The sequence below is a fragment of the Mytilus galloprovincialis genome, chromosome 1, assembly GCF_965363235.1.
Source record: "Mytilus galloprovincialis chromosome 1, xbMytGall1.hap1.1, whole genome shotgun sequence".
Classification (NCBI taxonomy): domain Eukaryota; kingdom Metazoa; phylum Mollusca; class Bivalvia; order Mytilida; family Mytilidae; genus Mytilus; species Mytilus galloprovincialis.
This window is the reverse complement of record NC_134838.1, coordinates 132532080-132549482: the sequence shown is the minus strand read 5'-3', so window position 1 is coordinate 132549482 and position 17403 is coordinate 132532080. Positions and strand designations below refer to the sequence as shown.

The 17403-nt window shown below is 35.1% G+C and overlaps 1 protein-coding gene across 1 annotated transcript; it reads left to right on the top strand.

The window, feature by feature from the left end:
- Positions 1-66: 66 nt before the first annotated feature.
- On the top strand, positions 67-16585 carry LOC143060453 (uncharacterized). The gene is made up of 2 exons (XM_076233605.1): positions 67-159; positions 13592-16585. The coding sequence occupies exon 2, from the start codon at positions 13592-13594 to the stop codon at positions 14627-14629; it is 1038 nt and encodes a 345-aa protein (XP_076089720.1). The 5' UTR covers positions 67-159; the 3' UTR covers positions 14630-16585.
- The last annotated feature ends 818 nt before the right edge of the window (positions 16586-17403 follow it).

Sequence of the window (17403 nt, the reverse complement as noted above, 5' to 3'; positions counted from 1 at the left end):
TATCAAAGGTACCAGGATTATAATTTAGTACGACATCAAATCTGGATAACAAACTACAACCGAGAGAAACAGATCATCTATCAGAGGAAAACAATAGAACAACAGAAACACTGAACTACAACAAAAGCAAACGCCAACATACATAGATAGTTATCAAAGGTACCAGGATTATAATTTAATACGCCAGACGCGCGTTTCGTCTACATAAGACTCATCAGTGACGCGCATATCAAAATAGTTATAAAGCCAAACAAGTACAAAGTTAAAGAGCACCGAGGACCTAAAATTCAAAAATATTGTGCCAAATACGGCTAAGGTTGTCTATTCCTGGGATAAGAAAATCTTTAGTTTTTCAAAAAATTCAAAGTTTTGTAACAGGAAATTTATAAAAATGACAATATAATTGATATTCATGTCAACACCGAAGTGCTGACTACCGGGCTGGTGATACCCTCGGGGACGAAACGTCCACCAAAAGTAGGATCGACCCAGTGGTGTAAATAGCTATCGAAGGTACCAGGATTATGATTTAACACGCCAGACGCTCGTTTCGTCTACATAAGACTCATCAGTGACGCTCAGATCAAAATAGTTATAAAGCCAAACAAGTACAAATCAAACTTGAAGAGCACCGGTGACCCAAAATTCAAAAATGTTTTTAAGTATGGTGTCGACAAAAAAACGATCATAAGTATAGCACTAGTGCTAACAATTGTATTTAAGTATGGTGTTGACAAAACGATCATAAGTATAGCACTACTGCTAACAATTGTATTTAAGTATGGTGTTGACAAAACGATCATAAGTAAAGCACTAGTGCTAACAATTGTATTTAAGTATGGTGTTGACAAAACGATCATAAGTATAGCACTCCTGCTAACAATTGTATTTAAGTATGTTGTTGACAAAACGATCATAAGTATAGCACTAGTGCTAACAATTGTATTTAAGTAAACTAATAACTAACTAATTTTATTCAGTATAAAATCCAGTACAAAAGTATCATCGCTGAAACACATGAACACATATAAAAACATATACAAAAAAAAACAACAATAAAACATAACAGCCAACACTTTTGACACTTATAGCAAGCAAGAGACAAAACTCACTCCTTAATATTATGCAATTATTCCAACTGATGAATGTCTAATCAAAATACATTTGTCTATATATATAAGAAATCTGGTGAGAACATCAGTCTCCGAACAGTTCATTAATATTTAAATTTATTAAAATTATCTAAACTACAAAAACATGGTATACTATTAACAATGTCATCAAAAAAAAATTTTCCTCTCGTCTTGATAGAGGTTGCATTCACATATAAAATGAAACTCATCTTCAATTTTGTTATCAATACAATGTTTACATATTCTTTGATCAAAATGCGTATTATTATCTCTGCCTTTTTTAATGTATAAATTGTGGTTAGAAATTCTTAATTTACATAATTGTCTAATATATTGTTTTAATATATTTAACTTTGTATAAGTCTCAGGTTTATATTCCTTTTAAGCTCACCTGGTCCGAAGGGCCAAGTGAGTTTTTCTCATCACTTGGCGTCCGTCGTCCGTTGTCGTTTACTTTTACAAAAATCTTCTCCTCTAAAACTACTGGGCCAAATTTAACCAAACGTGGCCACAATCATCATTGGGGTATCTAGTTTAAACTAGGGGCTCTCAAGAGCCTGTGTCGCTCACCTGTTACTGTGTTTACTGATGTCTGCCATCTTGTTTGGTAGGCGTGGTCATTGGACACTTTTTAAAAATAGATACCCTAAAAATGATTGTGGCCAAGTTTGGTTAAATTTGGCCCATAGTTTTAGAAAAGAAGATTTTTGTACAAGTTACAAAAATAACGAAAAGTTGTTCAATATTGACTATAAAGGACAATAACTCCTTAAGGGGTTCTCTGACAATTTTGGTCATGTTGACTTATTTGTAGATTTTACTTTGCTGAACATTATTGCTGTTTACAATTTATCTTTATCTATAATAGTATTCAAGATAATAACCAAAAACTGCAAAATTTCCTTAAAATTACAAATTTTAGGGCAGCAACCCAACAACGGGTTGTAGGATTCATCTGAAAATTTGTGAGGGATAGATCTTATTCTGATGGACATTAAAATCTTGAAAGATTTGCCCTAAATGTCTTAGTTTCAAAGATATAAAGCAAAAACTGTATTTTACCACTATGTTCTAATTTTAGCCATGTCGGCCATTTTGTTTGGTAGGTTGGGTCATCGGACACATTTTTAAAACTATATACCACAATTATGATTGTGGCCAAGTTAGTTTAAATTTGGCCCAGTAGTTTCAGAGAAGATTTTTGTACAAGTTACAAAAAAGGACGAAAAAGTTGTTAAAATTGACTATAAAGGGCAATAACTCCTTAAGGGGTTGACTGAAAATTTTGGTCACGTTGACTTATTTGTAGGTCTTATTTTGCTGAACATTATTGCTGTTAACAGTTTATCTCTATATATAATAGTATTCAAGGTAATAACCAAAAACTGGAAAGTTTCCTTAAAATTACCAATTCAGGGGCAGCAACCCAACAACAGGTTGTCAAATTCGTATGAAGATTTCAGGGTAGATAGATTCAAAATTCCAAAAAGTTGTGCCAATACGGCTAAGGTAATCTATGCCTGGGATAAGAAAATCCTTAGTTTTTCGAAAAATTCAAAGTTTTGTAACGAGAAATCTATTAAAATGACCACATTATTGATATTCATGTCAACACCGAAGTGTTGACTACTGGGTTGGTGATACATTTTACCCCTGTGTTCTATTTTTAGCCATCTCGGCCATCTTGGTTTTATGGCCAGGTCATCGGACACATTTTTTTAAACTAGATACCCCAAGGATGATTGTGGCCAAGTTTGGTTAAATTTGGCCCAGTAGTTTCAGAGGAGAAGATTTTTGTAAAAGTTTACGGACGCCGGACGACGGACGCCAAGTGATGAGAAAAGCTCACTTGACCTTTCTCGTCAGGTGAGCTAAAAATGTGTCCGGTGACCCGGCCAATCAACGATGATGGCCGCCATGACTAAAAATAAAACATAGGGGTAAAATGCAGTTTTTGGCTTATAACTCAAAAACCAAAGCATTTAGAGCAAATCTGTCAGAAGTAGACTTGTTTATCAGGTCAAGATCTATCTGCTCTGACAGACACGAGGACCTTGCAAGGTACGCACATATCAAATATAGTTATCCTTTTACTTATAATAAGAGGGAATTCAACATTACAACAAATTTGAACTTTTTTTTCAAGTGGTCACTGAACCATGAAAATGAGGTCAAGGACATTGGACATGTGACTGACGGTAACTTTGTAACATGAAGCATCTATATACAAAGTATGAAGCATCCAGGTCTTCCACCTTCTAAAATATCAAGCTTTTAAGAAGTGAGCTAACGCCGCCGCCGCCGCCGGACAACCTGTTGTTAGGTTGCTGCCCCTGAATTGGTAATTTTAAGGAAATTTTGCTGTTTTTGGTTATTATCTTGAATATTATTATAGACAGAGATAAACTGTAAACAGCAATAATGTTCAGCAAAGTAAGATTTACAAATAAGTCAACATGACCAAAATGGTCAGTTGACCCCTTCAGGAGTTTTTGCCCTTCATAGTCAATTTTTAACAATTTTTCGTAAATCTTAGTAATCTTTTATGCCGGTGTCACACTGTCCCGATTTTTACGCCGATGGCAACACGATTATGGAATTTCCAAAATCGGGACTGATTGTATCCAGATCGGGCTATTCGTAGTGCCATCTTTAACCATCGTAGAACCATCGGCCATTTTTTCTAGCCTTCGGGGACAACTTCGGGAAGGGTTCTAAATTTTTTAACATGTTAAAAAATCCCCGAAGGTGCGTCCGATGTTGAGGGTTCGTACTGAGTTCGTATCACATCCTCACCATGGTAATGTCACCGGGAATGCATCTTGGAACATCGCATTGCATTCTTGTTTCCATCGGGCAGTTTTGACATTACGATGTCTACACGAATGAATCACGAAGCTACCCGAAGGTCTTACGATGGCAACACGACTTCGTGAAGACCTCGTAATCCCATCGTGTTGCCATCGAATAAAAGTACGAAGGCGACAAGATGGAACTACGACGATAATAAATCCAGCTAAATGTAAGTTAATTTTCACGCTAAAATACATTTAAAGTGCCATGCGCGATATGCACTGGTCAGTCTAATACGACAGTTAAGAAAGACGTTCACAAAACATGGAGCTCATATCATATGATTCTATGAGAACAAAAAAGGCGACAGCGTTGTTTCTATTAATTCAAATGGAACAAGAAGAGCAGCTATTACAGGCTCAGGATTTACTTTTACAAGTAAAATATTATTTTTTGTATCAAGTTACATAATGAAAATCATAAACGCGTCTCGTACACCAACACTGCAGGTACACGTATATAGGGAAACCAACTTTTTCTTCATTATTCTGATTTTTATGTATCGTCTGAGTTGTTGTCACACGAATGTTTACTCCATAACCATTTTGTTTTCTATATGTCATATTTTGCCGCATTTGTTGCTTTCCCCACATCCTTCCTTTTGTCTATATAATTATGATGTTCTCCTGGAAAGAGCTCTTTTTGAATAAAAGGGATCAACGAACCTATTACCTTACCTTTAAGATAGATCAGTAAACATGGGCATTATTATCGGTGATTATTCAGACTAGTGCACACATTTTACAGTTCAAACAAGGCAATGCCGAGCGTGGCATCCCCTCGTATGTAACATATTGGGGACACATATGGACACTATATTTGTATATGACACATGCAGAAAATGGTAAATTGAATATGCATATTTGATATATAAACGTCTTTAAGACATCGTATGGCCATCGCGCCATCATCGTAATCCATCGTGTAGCCTTCGTAATCCACCGTGTAGGCTTCGTGATCCATCGTGTAGGCTTCGGCTGAGATATGAAGCTTAATACCCGTCTTCGGTTAACCTTCGTCTGTCCATCTTTTGCTATCGTATATAATTTCGACACCATCGTATAGACATCGTTATTCATCGTACTTGCTTCGGTCAATTTTTGGTATTTTAACGAGATCGGGACCAACTTCGTACGAACTTACAATTTTCGCATTCGGGTGTCCATCGTATATAAAAATCGGGACAGTGTGACGCGGGCATTAGAAAAATCTTCTTCAAATCTGACAGGAAGTGAAATTGTTTATCAGGTAAAGATCTATCTGCCCTGGAATTTTCAGATGAATAGGATAACCAATTGTTAGGTTGCTGCCCCTGAATTGGTAATTTTGAGGAAATTTTGCGGTTTTTGGTTATTACTTTGAATACTATAATAGATAGAGATAAACTGTAAACAGCAATAACGTACAGCAAAGTAAGACCTAAAGTCAACACGACCAAAATGGTCAATTGACCCATAAGGAGTTATTGCCCTTCATAGTCAATTTTTGTCGAGCCTGCAACTTTTGTTGCAGAAAGCTCGACATAGGGATAGTGATCCGGCGGCGGCGGCTACGGCGGCGGCGGCGGCGTTAGCTCACTTCTTAAAAGCTTGATATTTTAGAAGGTGGAAGACCTGGATGCTTCATACTTTGTATATAGATGCTTCATGTTACAAAGTTACCGTCAGTCACATGTCCAATGTCCTTGACCTCATTTTCATGGTTCAGTGACCACTTGAAAAAAAAGTTCAAATTTTTTGTAATGTTGAATTCTCTCTTATTATAAGTAAAAGGATAACTATATTTGATATGTGCGTACCTTGCAAGGTCCTCGTGTCTGTCAGATAGTTTTCACTTGACCTCAACCTCATTTCATGTATCAGTGAACAAGGTTAAGTTTTGGTGGTCAGGTCCAAATCTCAGATACTATAAGCAATAGGGCTAGTATATTCGGTGTATGGAAGGACTCTAAGGTGTACATGTCCAACTGGCAGGTGTCATCTGACCTTGACCTCATTTTCATGGTTCAGTAGTTATAGTTAAATTTTTGTTTTTTGGTCTGTTTTTCTCATACTATATGCAATAGGTCTACTATATTTTTTATATGGAATGATTGTAAAGTGTACATGTCTAGCGGGCAGATGTCATGTGACCTTGACCTCATTTTCATGGTTCAGTGGTCAAAGTTAAGTTTTTGAGTTCTAATACTATATGCCATAGGTCAACTATATTTGGTGTATGGAAATATTTTATGATCTTTATGTCAGTCGCGCAGGTTTTATTTGACCTTGACCTCATTTTCACGGTTCATTGCACAGTGTTAAGTTTTCGTGTTTTGGTCTATTTTTCTTAAACTATAAGTAATGTGTCAACTATATATGTTGTATAGAAGCATTGTTAGCTGTACATGTCTGCCTGGCATGGTTCATCTGACCTTGACCTCATTTTCAAGGTTCATTGGTCTCTGTTAAAGTATTGTAACGGATTTCGGCCTCGTTGTTCAACAGTTTGAGTCCCCTCCCCCTTTTCACTTTTTATCAGATTAAATCTCCGTTTAACCGTATTGGATACTTATAAATTTTTGAATAAGTTTCTTTTTATTAGAATAAGTTATCTTAGATATTTATTATGAACAGTAACTTGAGCAAAGATAAAAATAACGTCAAGTCCCACCTGAAACTGAGTCGCCTTTCTATTTATTTTTGTAGTGTAAATACAGAATTTCCTTATACTGGACATACCTTTATATATTTGTTGATGATTGTATTATGTTGTTTTAATCTCTATGTATAATTATATTGAGTGAATTTGTTAACCTGGTCAAGTTTCTAGAGACTCAGAGTCTCTCTTTTTCCTTGTAATGTCCGCCATGTTTACTAGAGTCGCTTTACCGTAAACCGTCAAAGTGCACTGTCATGAACGGCAATATTACGTTGAAATAGAGTCTTTCGAGTCGCTTTTGACGTCAATATGAAGTCTTTTAAGTCTTTTTGTTGTATATATATTGCACTACCAGTGAGCGCGTTAGTCGTGATCGGACTACCGTGGCAAAAGGTTGCTTACAATCACAAGCCTAATAATAAATCCTTTTTCACTGTAACTTACAATTTGAGTCTTGCACTTTAAAAGGTTAGGAAATATTTTGTCAGAGTTTTACTTTATGTAAAACATAGATTTATAATTTTATATTATAAGAGACTCTAAAGATTAGAGATCATTTGACGTACAAAAAGTTATATACTGAAAAGTACAGAAAAGTCAGAAATTAAATATGAAATATTCCATATTTTATACAGAGACTCACCGACGCAGTCTCGAGTCTTAAAGTAGCTATTCAATAAGACGTCAATATAGTTTTTCTTCAGAGAAAGTAACAGTTAAAGTTATTCTTGTATTATTTACTCGATATACCAATAGTATAGAAACTGCAATTATTAACGATTCTTTACATATATATTACGAAGTCAAATATTCACAAAAAGTACAGTAAAACCCGGAGTCGCAACTTATACATTTGAGAAGTCGACATAACTTATATAATTATAGAGATTTCTATAATTACTTGTTAATAAGATTGTTTATTTAATACATGTGTATATAGAACTTGACCAGAGTACTCACTAGCTTGCATACTATTTAAGTGTTATTTATTGTGTTGATCTGATGTAAAAAGAGATACAATATTGAAATTGTCTGAATTACATATATATATATAACTGATCATAGTAACACTTCATTAAATCATTAACTTTAAACGAATTATTTATTTCTGTCTTCTGAATTAAAGCATCTTTAAATACATCTATTGGATTACAGGGTTGAGTTAACCCAAGGGAGCAGTCATTTGAAACAGTATTTATTGCCGAGTATTAGTTTGTCTGGCGAATTGTCTAGTTTTGTCAGTGGGTCAGAGTTTCACTTCAGGGTAACGAAAACGCTATAGCAACACAGAGCGAAAACGTTACATTTGGTGGCCAATGTGGGGAGTCCCAAATTCTAAGGGGCTCTCCGAACTAAGCTGAAGTGAAATTCATATAAATATTTAAATAAATATAATTAATTCCGTTTAATAAATAAATATGTCAAAAACAAATATCAAACAACCCAGTTTTGTTGTTATTGAAGAAGAGGAAAATAGTGCAAGTCCGTTTGGGGTTCGATCACGGCTCCCCGCAATGTCCGTGAACCTGGACTCAGATATGAACAGGAGTCTTATTGATTTGACACCATCAGGGGAGGTTCAAATGCGGGTAAATAGGGAAAAGCATGATGAATTCACTAGTCCACGAGCTCAAGCGGGAGCTACTGAAAAGTCTATGCAGACTTCAACAGAAAATATAGATGTACCTAAACTTAAACAAGAGTTAAATGAAATAAGGGAGAGGGAAAGCATGTTAATGGGTTTATTGGAGAGTCATTCAGGCGACGAGTGTCGCAAATCACGAGAATCCTATGGAGGGGGAGATAGTTTTTGTAATAAGGTTTTCCCTGGTCTCCTAAATGACAGGAGGCGGCAACAGGCAGATCTCCGCGGTCTAAGTAGTGACCAGTGCTATGGGCCCAGCACTAACTCTCTATGGCAGGCACCTCACAACATAACTGATGAGGGGTGCAGTACTGTCCGAGTGGACAGAAACGGGTGTGTAGACACCATGACTCCTCCTGTAAGAAGGGCTACTAATGCAGTAGCAGGGAATGGAAATTATAGTGAGAACTATCCAATTTTTAATATAAATGATAACACAGTCAATAATTGTGTACCTCAAATAAATGAACCTTCAGTTCATTTCAAAAATAAGAAAACAATTACGTTTGACGGAACAGGTAGTTGTCAAGACTTTTTAGTTCAATTTGAACTAATATCTACTGTGAATAAGTGGGATAACGGCATGAAAGCTTATGAACTTGCAACTAGTTTACGTGGAGTTGCACAAGGAATAGTGACCGATATTGAGCCTGCTAAAAGGTTAAATTATGACTATCTTGTATCTGCTTTGACATCTCGTTTTGAGTCTGCAAATCAAGTAAATATGTACAAAGTACAAATGAATTCTATTTATAGAAAGCCTAGTCAAACTTTGCCAGAAATGGCACAAGAAATTCGTAGGGTAACTAGACAAGCTTATCCGACTGCACCTATTGAAATAAGGGACCAACTAGCCAAAGACTGTTTTGTTCGTGCAATTAATGATCCAAAAATACAATTATCAATATTTCAAAGAGAACCAAAAACAATTGATGATTGTGTAAGGTTTGGTCTTGAATATGAAGCTTTCACTGTTGATCAAAAGAGATTAAATAATGCCAAACCGGCAACACGCATGTTGTCCGAAAATGATGATTCTGCCGAATATGATGTAGTTACTCGCTTGGCAAAGATAAGTGAACAAATGGAGAAATTGACAAATAAAGAGGGTCAAAATTTTAGTAGGATGACGTGTTTTTATTGTGGGAATAAGGGTCACATTAAGAAAGAATGCAGAAAATTTGAATGGGACAAAAGACACAATTGTGTCAAAAGTAACAAATTTGTTCCAAATTTTAATAATCAAAATTCACAATCTAACAATACAAATAACAATTTTCAAAGACAGGGAAACTGGTAAATGCTGGGGATAAGGACCGTTCACCAGCAGTTGAAGAAAGGGACTCGAGGTCCATTAGTTTAATTAAGTCAAATATACAAGACAGTTTGTTTGTTAAATGTTTTATTGTTGATGTTGTTGTTAATTGTTTAATTGATACAGGGTCCACAATTTGTGTAATACACCCTAGAAAGTTTGAAAAACTTCCAATTGAGTTTAAACCGGAAATTCAAAGAAATAACCAGCGGCTTTGTTTGGCCGATGGTAGTTTCGTAAATACAATGGGTCATGTAGATTTACCTATCAAAATAGGAAATTATACCATTATTCAAAAATTTACTGTTGCAGAGATTGACGTGCCAGCAGTAATTGGTTACGATTTTTTACATAAAAATAACTGTACCATAGACATGGGCAAGGGTGTACTATTATTGAAGGACTCAAAAATAGATTGTATAAAAGAGAGTCAAATGAGTTCAATTTTTAAAATAAAACTTAGTGACAAACTCACTATTCCACCCAATACAGAAGTTATCATATCAGGAATTGTTGAAGGTGATTCTAGTAGTATAATGAATGCTATAGTTGAACCAATACCATCAAAACATACTGATACTTTACTAGTTGCTAAAGCACTAGTGGACCCCAGTTGTGGTCAAGTACCTATACGAATGGTTAACTTAAGTAAATATGAACAAATAATGCAGCCTTTCACACATGTTGCCACATGTGAACTTATTGACACAGGTTCAGTCTCCAATGAACCAAGGTCAGAAAAACTCAGGCGGTTGAGTTCATCATCATGTGACGAAGTAAATGAATTACCTAGTCTTTTGCAAGATTTGAAATTAAGGAGCAGTGAACTTTTGAATGAGGGTCAAATTGATCAGTTAGAGTCTCTTTTAAAAAGACACATTCAAACATTTTCTAAAAATAAAGATGATTTAGGAAGGGCTACTGCCATTAAACATAAAATTGACACTGGTAATGCCAAACCAGTTAAGCAACCCCCTAGGCGTTTACCTCTAACAAAAAGGGATGAAGTCGATAAAGAAATTCAACGTCTTTTGGACGGTAAAATAATTGAGCCTTCAAAAAGTCCCTGGGCATCTTGTATAGTGCCTGTGACTAAGAAAGATGGCTCCACGAGAATTTGTATAGATTTTAGACCCATAAATAGCCTTACAATTAAGGACTCGTACCCTTTATGCCGCATAGACGACTCTCTGGATGCTCTGAGAGGTTCTAAATGGCTGAGTGTACTTGATCTTTCAAGTGGATATTGGCAAGTTGAGATGGACGAAAATGATAAGGAGAAAACAGCTTTTACCAGCACAAAAGGGCTATTTCATTTTAACGTAATGCCTATGGGTCTGTGTAATGGGGTTGCCACTTTTCAACGCCTAATGGAGTATACTTTGGCTGGCCTTAATTGGCAGACATGTCTGATTTATATTGATGATATAATAGTGTTTTCAGATTCATTTGAATCTCATTTATCAAGACTAAGTGATGTATTAGATAGAATAGCACTACAAGGACTAAAAGTCTCACCTAAAAAATGTAGTTTGTTTCAGAAACAAGTTTCTTTCCTAGGACATATTGTCTCAAGTGAGGGTATAGCAACAGACCCTGATAAAATTGCTTGTGTAAAAACATGGCCATTGCCAAAATCAATGACAGATGTTCGAAGTTTTCTAGGAACATGTTCGTATTACCGCAAATTTATTAAAAGTTTTGCTGAAATTGCAAGACCACTTCATAAATTAACAGAGAAAAATTGTACTTTTGATTGGACCAATGAATGTAATGAAGCTTTTGAGAAACTCCAAATGACTTTAATGTCTGCACCAATTTTAGGCTACCCTGATATGACAAAACAATTCATACTAGATACGGATGCTAGTGGTTTTGGAATTGGTGCAGTCGTCAAATTCATGAAGGCAAAGAGGTTGTAGTAGCATATTACAGTAAATCCCTCAGTAAAGCGCAAAGACAATACTGTGTAACAAGACGAGAACTTTTGGCTGTAATATTAAGCATTAAACATTTTCATCACTATCTCTATGGTACACATTTTAAAGTAACAGATCATGGAGCATTAACTTGGCTTCTCAGGTTCAAAAATCCTGAAGGTCAAATGGCCAGATGGCTTGAGACTTTAAACACATATAATTTTGAAATTCGTCACCGCCCTGGTAAACAACATGGTAATGCAGACGGTTTGTCTCGCAGACAATGTTTTCCATGTAGTCATTGTTCAAAACAGGATCAAAAAGAAATTGATAATTCCGATGAAACTTTTGAAACGGTTGACTTTTTAAGAATGACTAAAGTGCAGTACTTTCAAGAGGCCTCTTGTTCAAATAAAACAGACTCCGCTATGTGGTATGAGCATAAAACAAATGAAGAAATGTTTGAAGCTCAAAAGAGCGACAATGTGTTGTTCAATTTATTCCGTCTGAAGTCTGATAATAATAACAGACCTGAATGGGCCGATGTGGCTTTACACGATGTAAAACGTAAGAAATACTGGTCTCAGTGGGATCGCATTGTACTAATAAACAATGTGTTGTACCGAAAGTGGATAAACACTACCACTGAAGAAAGTAATTTACAATTCATAGTCCCTGAAATCTGGAAAGAAAATATTATGAAAATGTTACATGATGACATACAAGTTGGCCATTTTGGCATTCACAAAACTGTAGCCAGAGCACAGAATAGATTTTATTGGGTTAATCATAAAGATGAAATAACCAAATGGGTGCAAAACTGTATTGTTTGCAATTCACGCAAACAGCCTCCCAGAAAAGCTAAAAGCAAAATGAAACAATATAATGTGGGTGCTCCAATGGAAAGAGTTGCCTTGGATATAATAGGACCCTTACCGATTTCATATAAAAATAACAAATATGCTTTGATTGTAACAGATTATTTTACTAAATGGGTAGAAGGCTTTCCCATGCCAGATATGGAAACTACTACCATAGTTGATAATTTAGTTAACCATTTCTTCTGTAGATTTGGAATACCTTGTCAAATGCACTCAGATCAAGGGAGACAATTTGAGTCTGGTTTATTTAAGGAACTTTGTGCTAAGTTAAAAATTGACAAAACAAGGACTACGTCATTTAGGCCACAGAGCAATGGTCTTGTGGAGCGTTACAATAGAACTCTTGAAAATACAATTAGTAAATATATCAGCAAAAATCAAAGGGATTGGGATGAGCAACTTCCCTGGGCTTTAATGGCTTACAACTCATCAGAACATGAAACGACTAAGTTTAGTCCTAGTATGCTTATGCTAGGCAGAGAAATACAATTGCCAGTTGACTTGATATATGGTCCCCACCCCCAGGAAATTGAATGCAGGAAGGCATATGGAAAGTGTCTGCTAAAGCACGACAAAATATTTCTAAAAATAGTGACAAACAAAAACGTCAGTATGATGTTAAGGCACATGAGAACACATACAAGACAGGCGATGTAGTACATGTAGTATGGCTTTATACTTTTAATCGAAAGCCAAAACTGAGTCTAAAGTTACAAAGGAATTGGGATGGGCCATACTTTGTTGTAGAAGTTATATCGGATTTAATATATAAGATTAAAAAGACAGCAACGTCTAAAATGCCAATTGTGCATCATGATAGGCTAAAACCATTCTTTGGTGATGTTCAAAACTGGGTCAACGAACAAGAAAATCAAAGAACTGACAATACTGTTAACATTGTGATTGCCTCTGGTATCTGAAAAATAAATAAAATGTGTTTCAAATTCGTATTTGAAATTTGAAAGTTAGTAAATGTGTTTGAATAAATGAAGAATGCATTTTGTGTGTTCATATATATTAATCATAGCGAGGTTTATTGCTGTGTGTTAATAAAAAGTAATGTGTTTCATTTTTTTAATAAAATGAAAAACAGAAATTTAAGTATAAAGACTTACCAAAGTATGCAAGCAAAATTATGGGTACTGGTCAACTGTGCTGTATGTTTAAATTGAATATATTCTCAGAACAGTATTTTTATACTTCAGATGGTTTTCTTCTGCTTTCACTGTGGTGCTCAGTACAACCTAAGAAGTCAATTAACAAGACATGTAAGGGACAAACATCCTAAGAAGATGCTTCAGTGCAGATTTTGCTCTTACTTGGTACCAACAAGTAAGAGGTTCCGCCTGATTGAGCATGAAAAGAATGTCCATAGACATATCCTGAATCCAAGAACCAACAACAGAGAACTTGTAATCCCAGAAACTCCGACAAGAAATCCAGTGCCAACCTCTAATTTTAATACAAGACAAAGTTGCACAGTCACTAGACCAAGAGAAGTAACACCATCAACAACACCTATATTGACAAGGTCTATTAAACCTATTTCTCCATTGTCCGAAATATCCCCTTGTAGCATTTCCTTGGCAATTGAGGATTACAGCTCCGTGTCACCTGTCAAGAAGAACTTAGTAGATCTTTTTGACTCTCCTACAAGACAGGCTGTGGAAGAGCCCAGAGAAGAAACTAGTATGGTACCTGAGAAACCAACACCAGAACCATCCACAGTTACTACTACTTTGAGGGATAGTAGGCATTTGGCTTTGCCAGCTATTGGGGATGAAGTCTGTCCTGAAGACAGATTTCAGGCTCCACCCTCCCGCTTCCAGTGTTTCTATGAAGCTTCCAAGTGCATGCTAGTGGCCGAGAAGGCAAAGAAGACAGGAAAATATACAGGCAGTGTATTGCCAGTAGGATATGGATGTGTTAAGAAAGAGGAAATGTGTATTCTGCCAGATGGGACAGTTTACAAACTGTCTGCTACATGGGTACCAGATCCATCTTTCCAAATTTTGAAGTCAGAAGACACACAGACAGAAGAGCGTCAAGTTCAACAAACCAGTACGCAAACAGATGATAAGCGTGTTGTGCTTACAACAACAGCCACCCAGACGAGGAGAGTTATTAAGAAAGAGAGTGAGGTCCAAACAGAAGATTGTAGAGTGGTAATGGAAAAAGACACAGAAGAAGAACTAGAGCTGGACATAAAGGAAGAATACATGGATTTTGACTTTTATCATTAGAACAGTTTTAAATTTGGACAATTATAGGCTATTAGAAATTAGTTATTATGTAAAAATTTATATTTAAGGTAGAGTAATTAGGAAAATTTTTGGGTTGGGTAAAGTTTTTTTGATAGTTTGGGAAGGGATTGGTTATTACGAACATATTAATGAAACTTAGATGTTTCATTCCAGTTTAGAGTGTTGTGTGTTGAGAATATGCAAAGTTGTATATAAAGTGCATTTATTTATTGTATTTATTGAATCAATTTTGAAGAAATGTGTATTATAAAGGTATTATATTTATTAATGCTAAAAAAATATTTTAGTAAATCAACTTGTCCGAGGTCGGACAATTTTTTAAAGAAGGGGGCAATGTAACGGATTTCGGCCTCGTTGTTCAACAGTTTGAGTCCCCTCCCCCTTTTCACTTTTTATCAGATTAAATCTCCGTTTAACCGTATTGGATACTTATAAATTTTTGAATAAGTTTCTTTTTATTAGAATAAGTTATCTTAGATATTTATTATGAACAGTAACTTGAGCAAAGATAAAAATAACGTCAAGTCCCACCTGAAACTGAGTCGCCTTTCTATTTATTTTTGTAGTGTAAATACAGAATTTCCTTATACTGGACCTACCTTTATATATTTGTTGATGATTGTATTATGTTGTTTTAATCTCTATGTATAATTATATTGAGTGAATTTAATAACCTGGTCAAGTTTCTAGAGACTCAGAGTCTCTCTTTTTCCTTGTAATGTCTGCCATGTTTACTAGAGTCGCTTTACCGTAAACCGTCAAAGTGCACTGTCATGAACGGCAATATTACGTTGAAATAGAGTCTTTCGAGTCGCTTTTGACGTCAATATGAAGTCTTTTAAGTCTTTTTGTTGTATATATATTGCACTACCAGTGAGCGCGTTAGTCGTGATCGGACTACCGTGGCAAAAGGTTGCTTACAATCACAAGCCTAATAATAAATCCTTTTTCACTGTAACTTACAATTTGAGTCTTGCACTTTAAAAGGTTAGGAAATATTTTGTCAGAGTTTTACTTTATGTAAAACATAGATTTATAATTTTATATTATAAGAGACTCTAAAGATTAGAGATCATTAGACGTACAAAAAGTTATATACTGAAAAGTACAGAAAAGTCAGAAATTAAATATGAAATATTCCATATTTTATACAGAGACTCACCGACGCAGTCTCGAGTCTTAAAGTCGCTATTCAATAAGACGTCAATATAGTTTTTCTTCAGAGAAAGTAACAGTTAAAGTTATTCTTGTATTATTTACTCGATATACCAATAGTATAGAAACTGCAATTATTAACGATTCTTTACATATATATTACGAAGTCAAATATTCACAAAAAGTAAAGTAAAACCCGGAGTCGCAACTTATACATTTGAGAAGTCGACATAACTTATATAATTATAGAGATTTCTATAATTACTTGTTAATAAGATTGTTTATTTAATACATGTGTATATAGAACTTGACCAGAGTACTCACTAGCTTGCATACTATTTAAGTGTTATTTATTGTGTTGATCTGATGTAAAAAGAGATACAATATTGAAATTGTCTGAATTACATATATATATATAACTGATCATAGTAACACTTCATTAAATCATTAACTTTAAACGAATTATTTATTTCTGTCTTCTGAATTAACGCATCTTTAAATACATCTATTGGATTACAGGGTTGAGTTAACCCAAGGGAGCAGTCATTTGAAACAGTATTTATTGCCGAGTATTAGTTTGTCTGGCGAATTGTCTAGTTTTGTCAGTGGGTCAGAGTTTCACTTCAGGGTAACGAAAACGCTATAGCAACACAGAGCGAAAACGTTACAGTATCTTGATTAATGTTAAGTTTATGTGACAGTTGTAATAAAGCTTAGCTTTTACTTAGGACTATCAACATAATATCAATGATTAGTATAGAAGGCGAGACATTTCAGCGTGTGCACTCTTGTTAACAATTTTCATAAAATTTGTAGATTTTCACTAACATTTTCCACTGAAAACTACTGGGCCTTCATTATAGATAAAGATAATTGTAAGCAGCAAGAATGTTAAGTAAAGTAAGATCTAAAAACACATCACCATCACCAAAACACAATTTTGTCATTGATCCATCTGTGTCCTTTGTTGACCAAGGTGAGCGACACAGGCTCTTTAGAGCCTCTATAGTTTAACTTGTAATATGTGCATAGTTTGTTTTGCTTTTCACCTGAAAAACATGAGAAAAAATAATTCCCATATCTTTCTTGTAATATCTTTCACTGCAGATATGAGTTTTCCTTCTGACATAGTTCCTTTATTATTCCAAAGCTTAGAAATGGAAAATTACTAAATACTAAACTTGTTCAAAGGGTATCTACACGTATCAATCTTCAAAATTGGTTATCTAAAAATACTACCATCGCTAACATTTTTAACAATAAAAATCGTGGTTACCCTTCTATCGATAAGTGTCATGCCAAAAAATGACTTACATGTCCCAGTCTTTCCACCAACAATACGGTAAGGTCCACGTTTAATGGTCGCACATTTTCTTTAAATTTTGAAACTGATATAACTTGAAAAACTAACAGTATTATTTATTTACTCACATGAAACAAACCGGGGTGTGGTATTCAGTACGTAGGAGAAACTGGACGATATTTATCTAAACGCACTCAAGAACATCTGTATCGTTTTAAAAGACCCAATAAATTCAAAAGTATCATTTACCAACACCTTAAGAAGCACAACCATCCTTTTAAATGTTTAGCAGTTC

Bases quoted from the DNA above. Each gene is read 5' to 3' on its own strand.
- LOC143060453 (XM_076233605.1), top strand. From the start codon at position 13,592: ATGGTTTTCTTCTGCTTTCACTGTGGTGCTCAGTACAACCTAAGAAGT.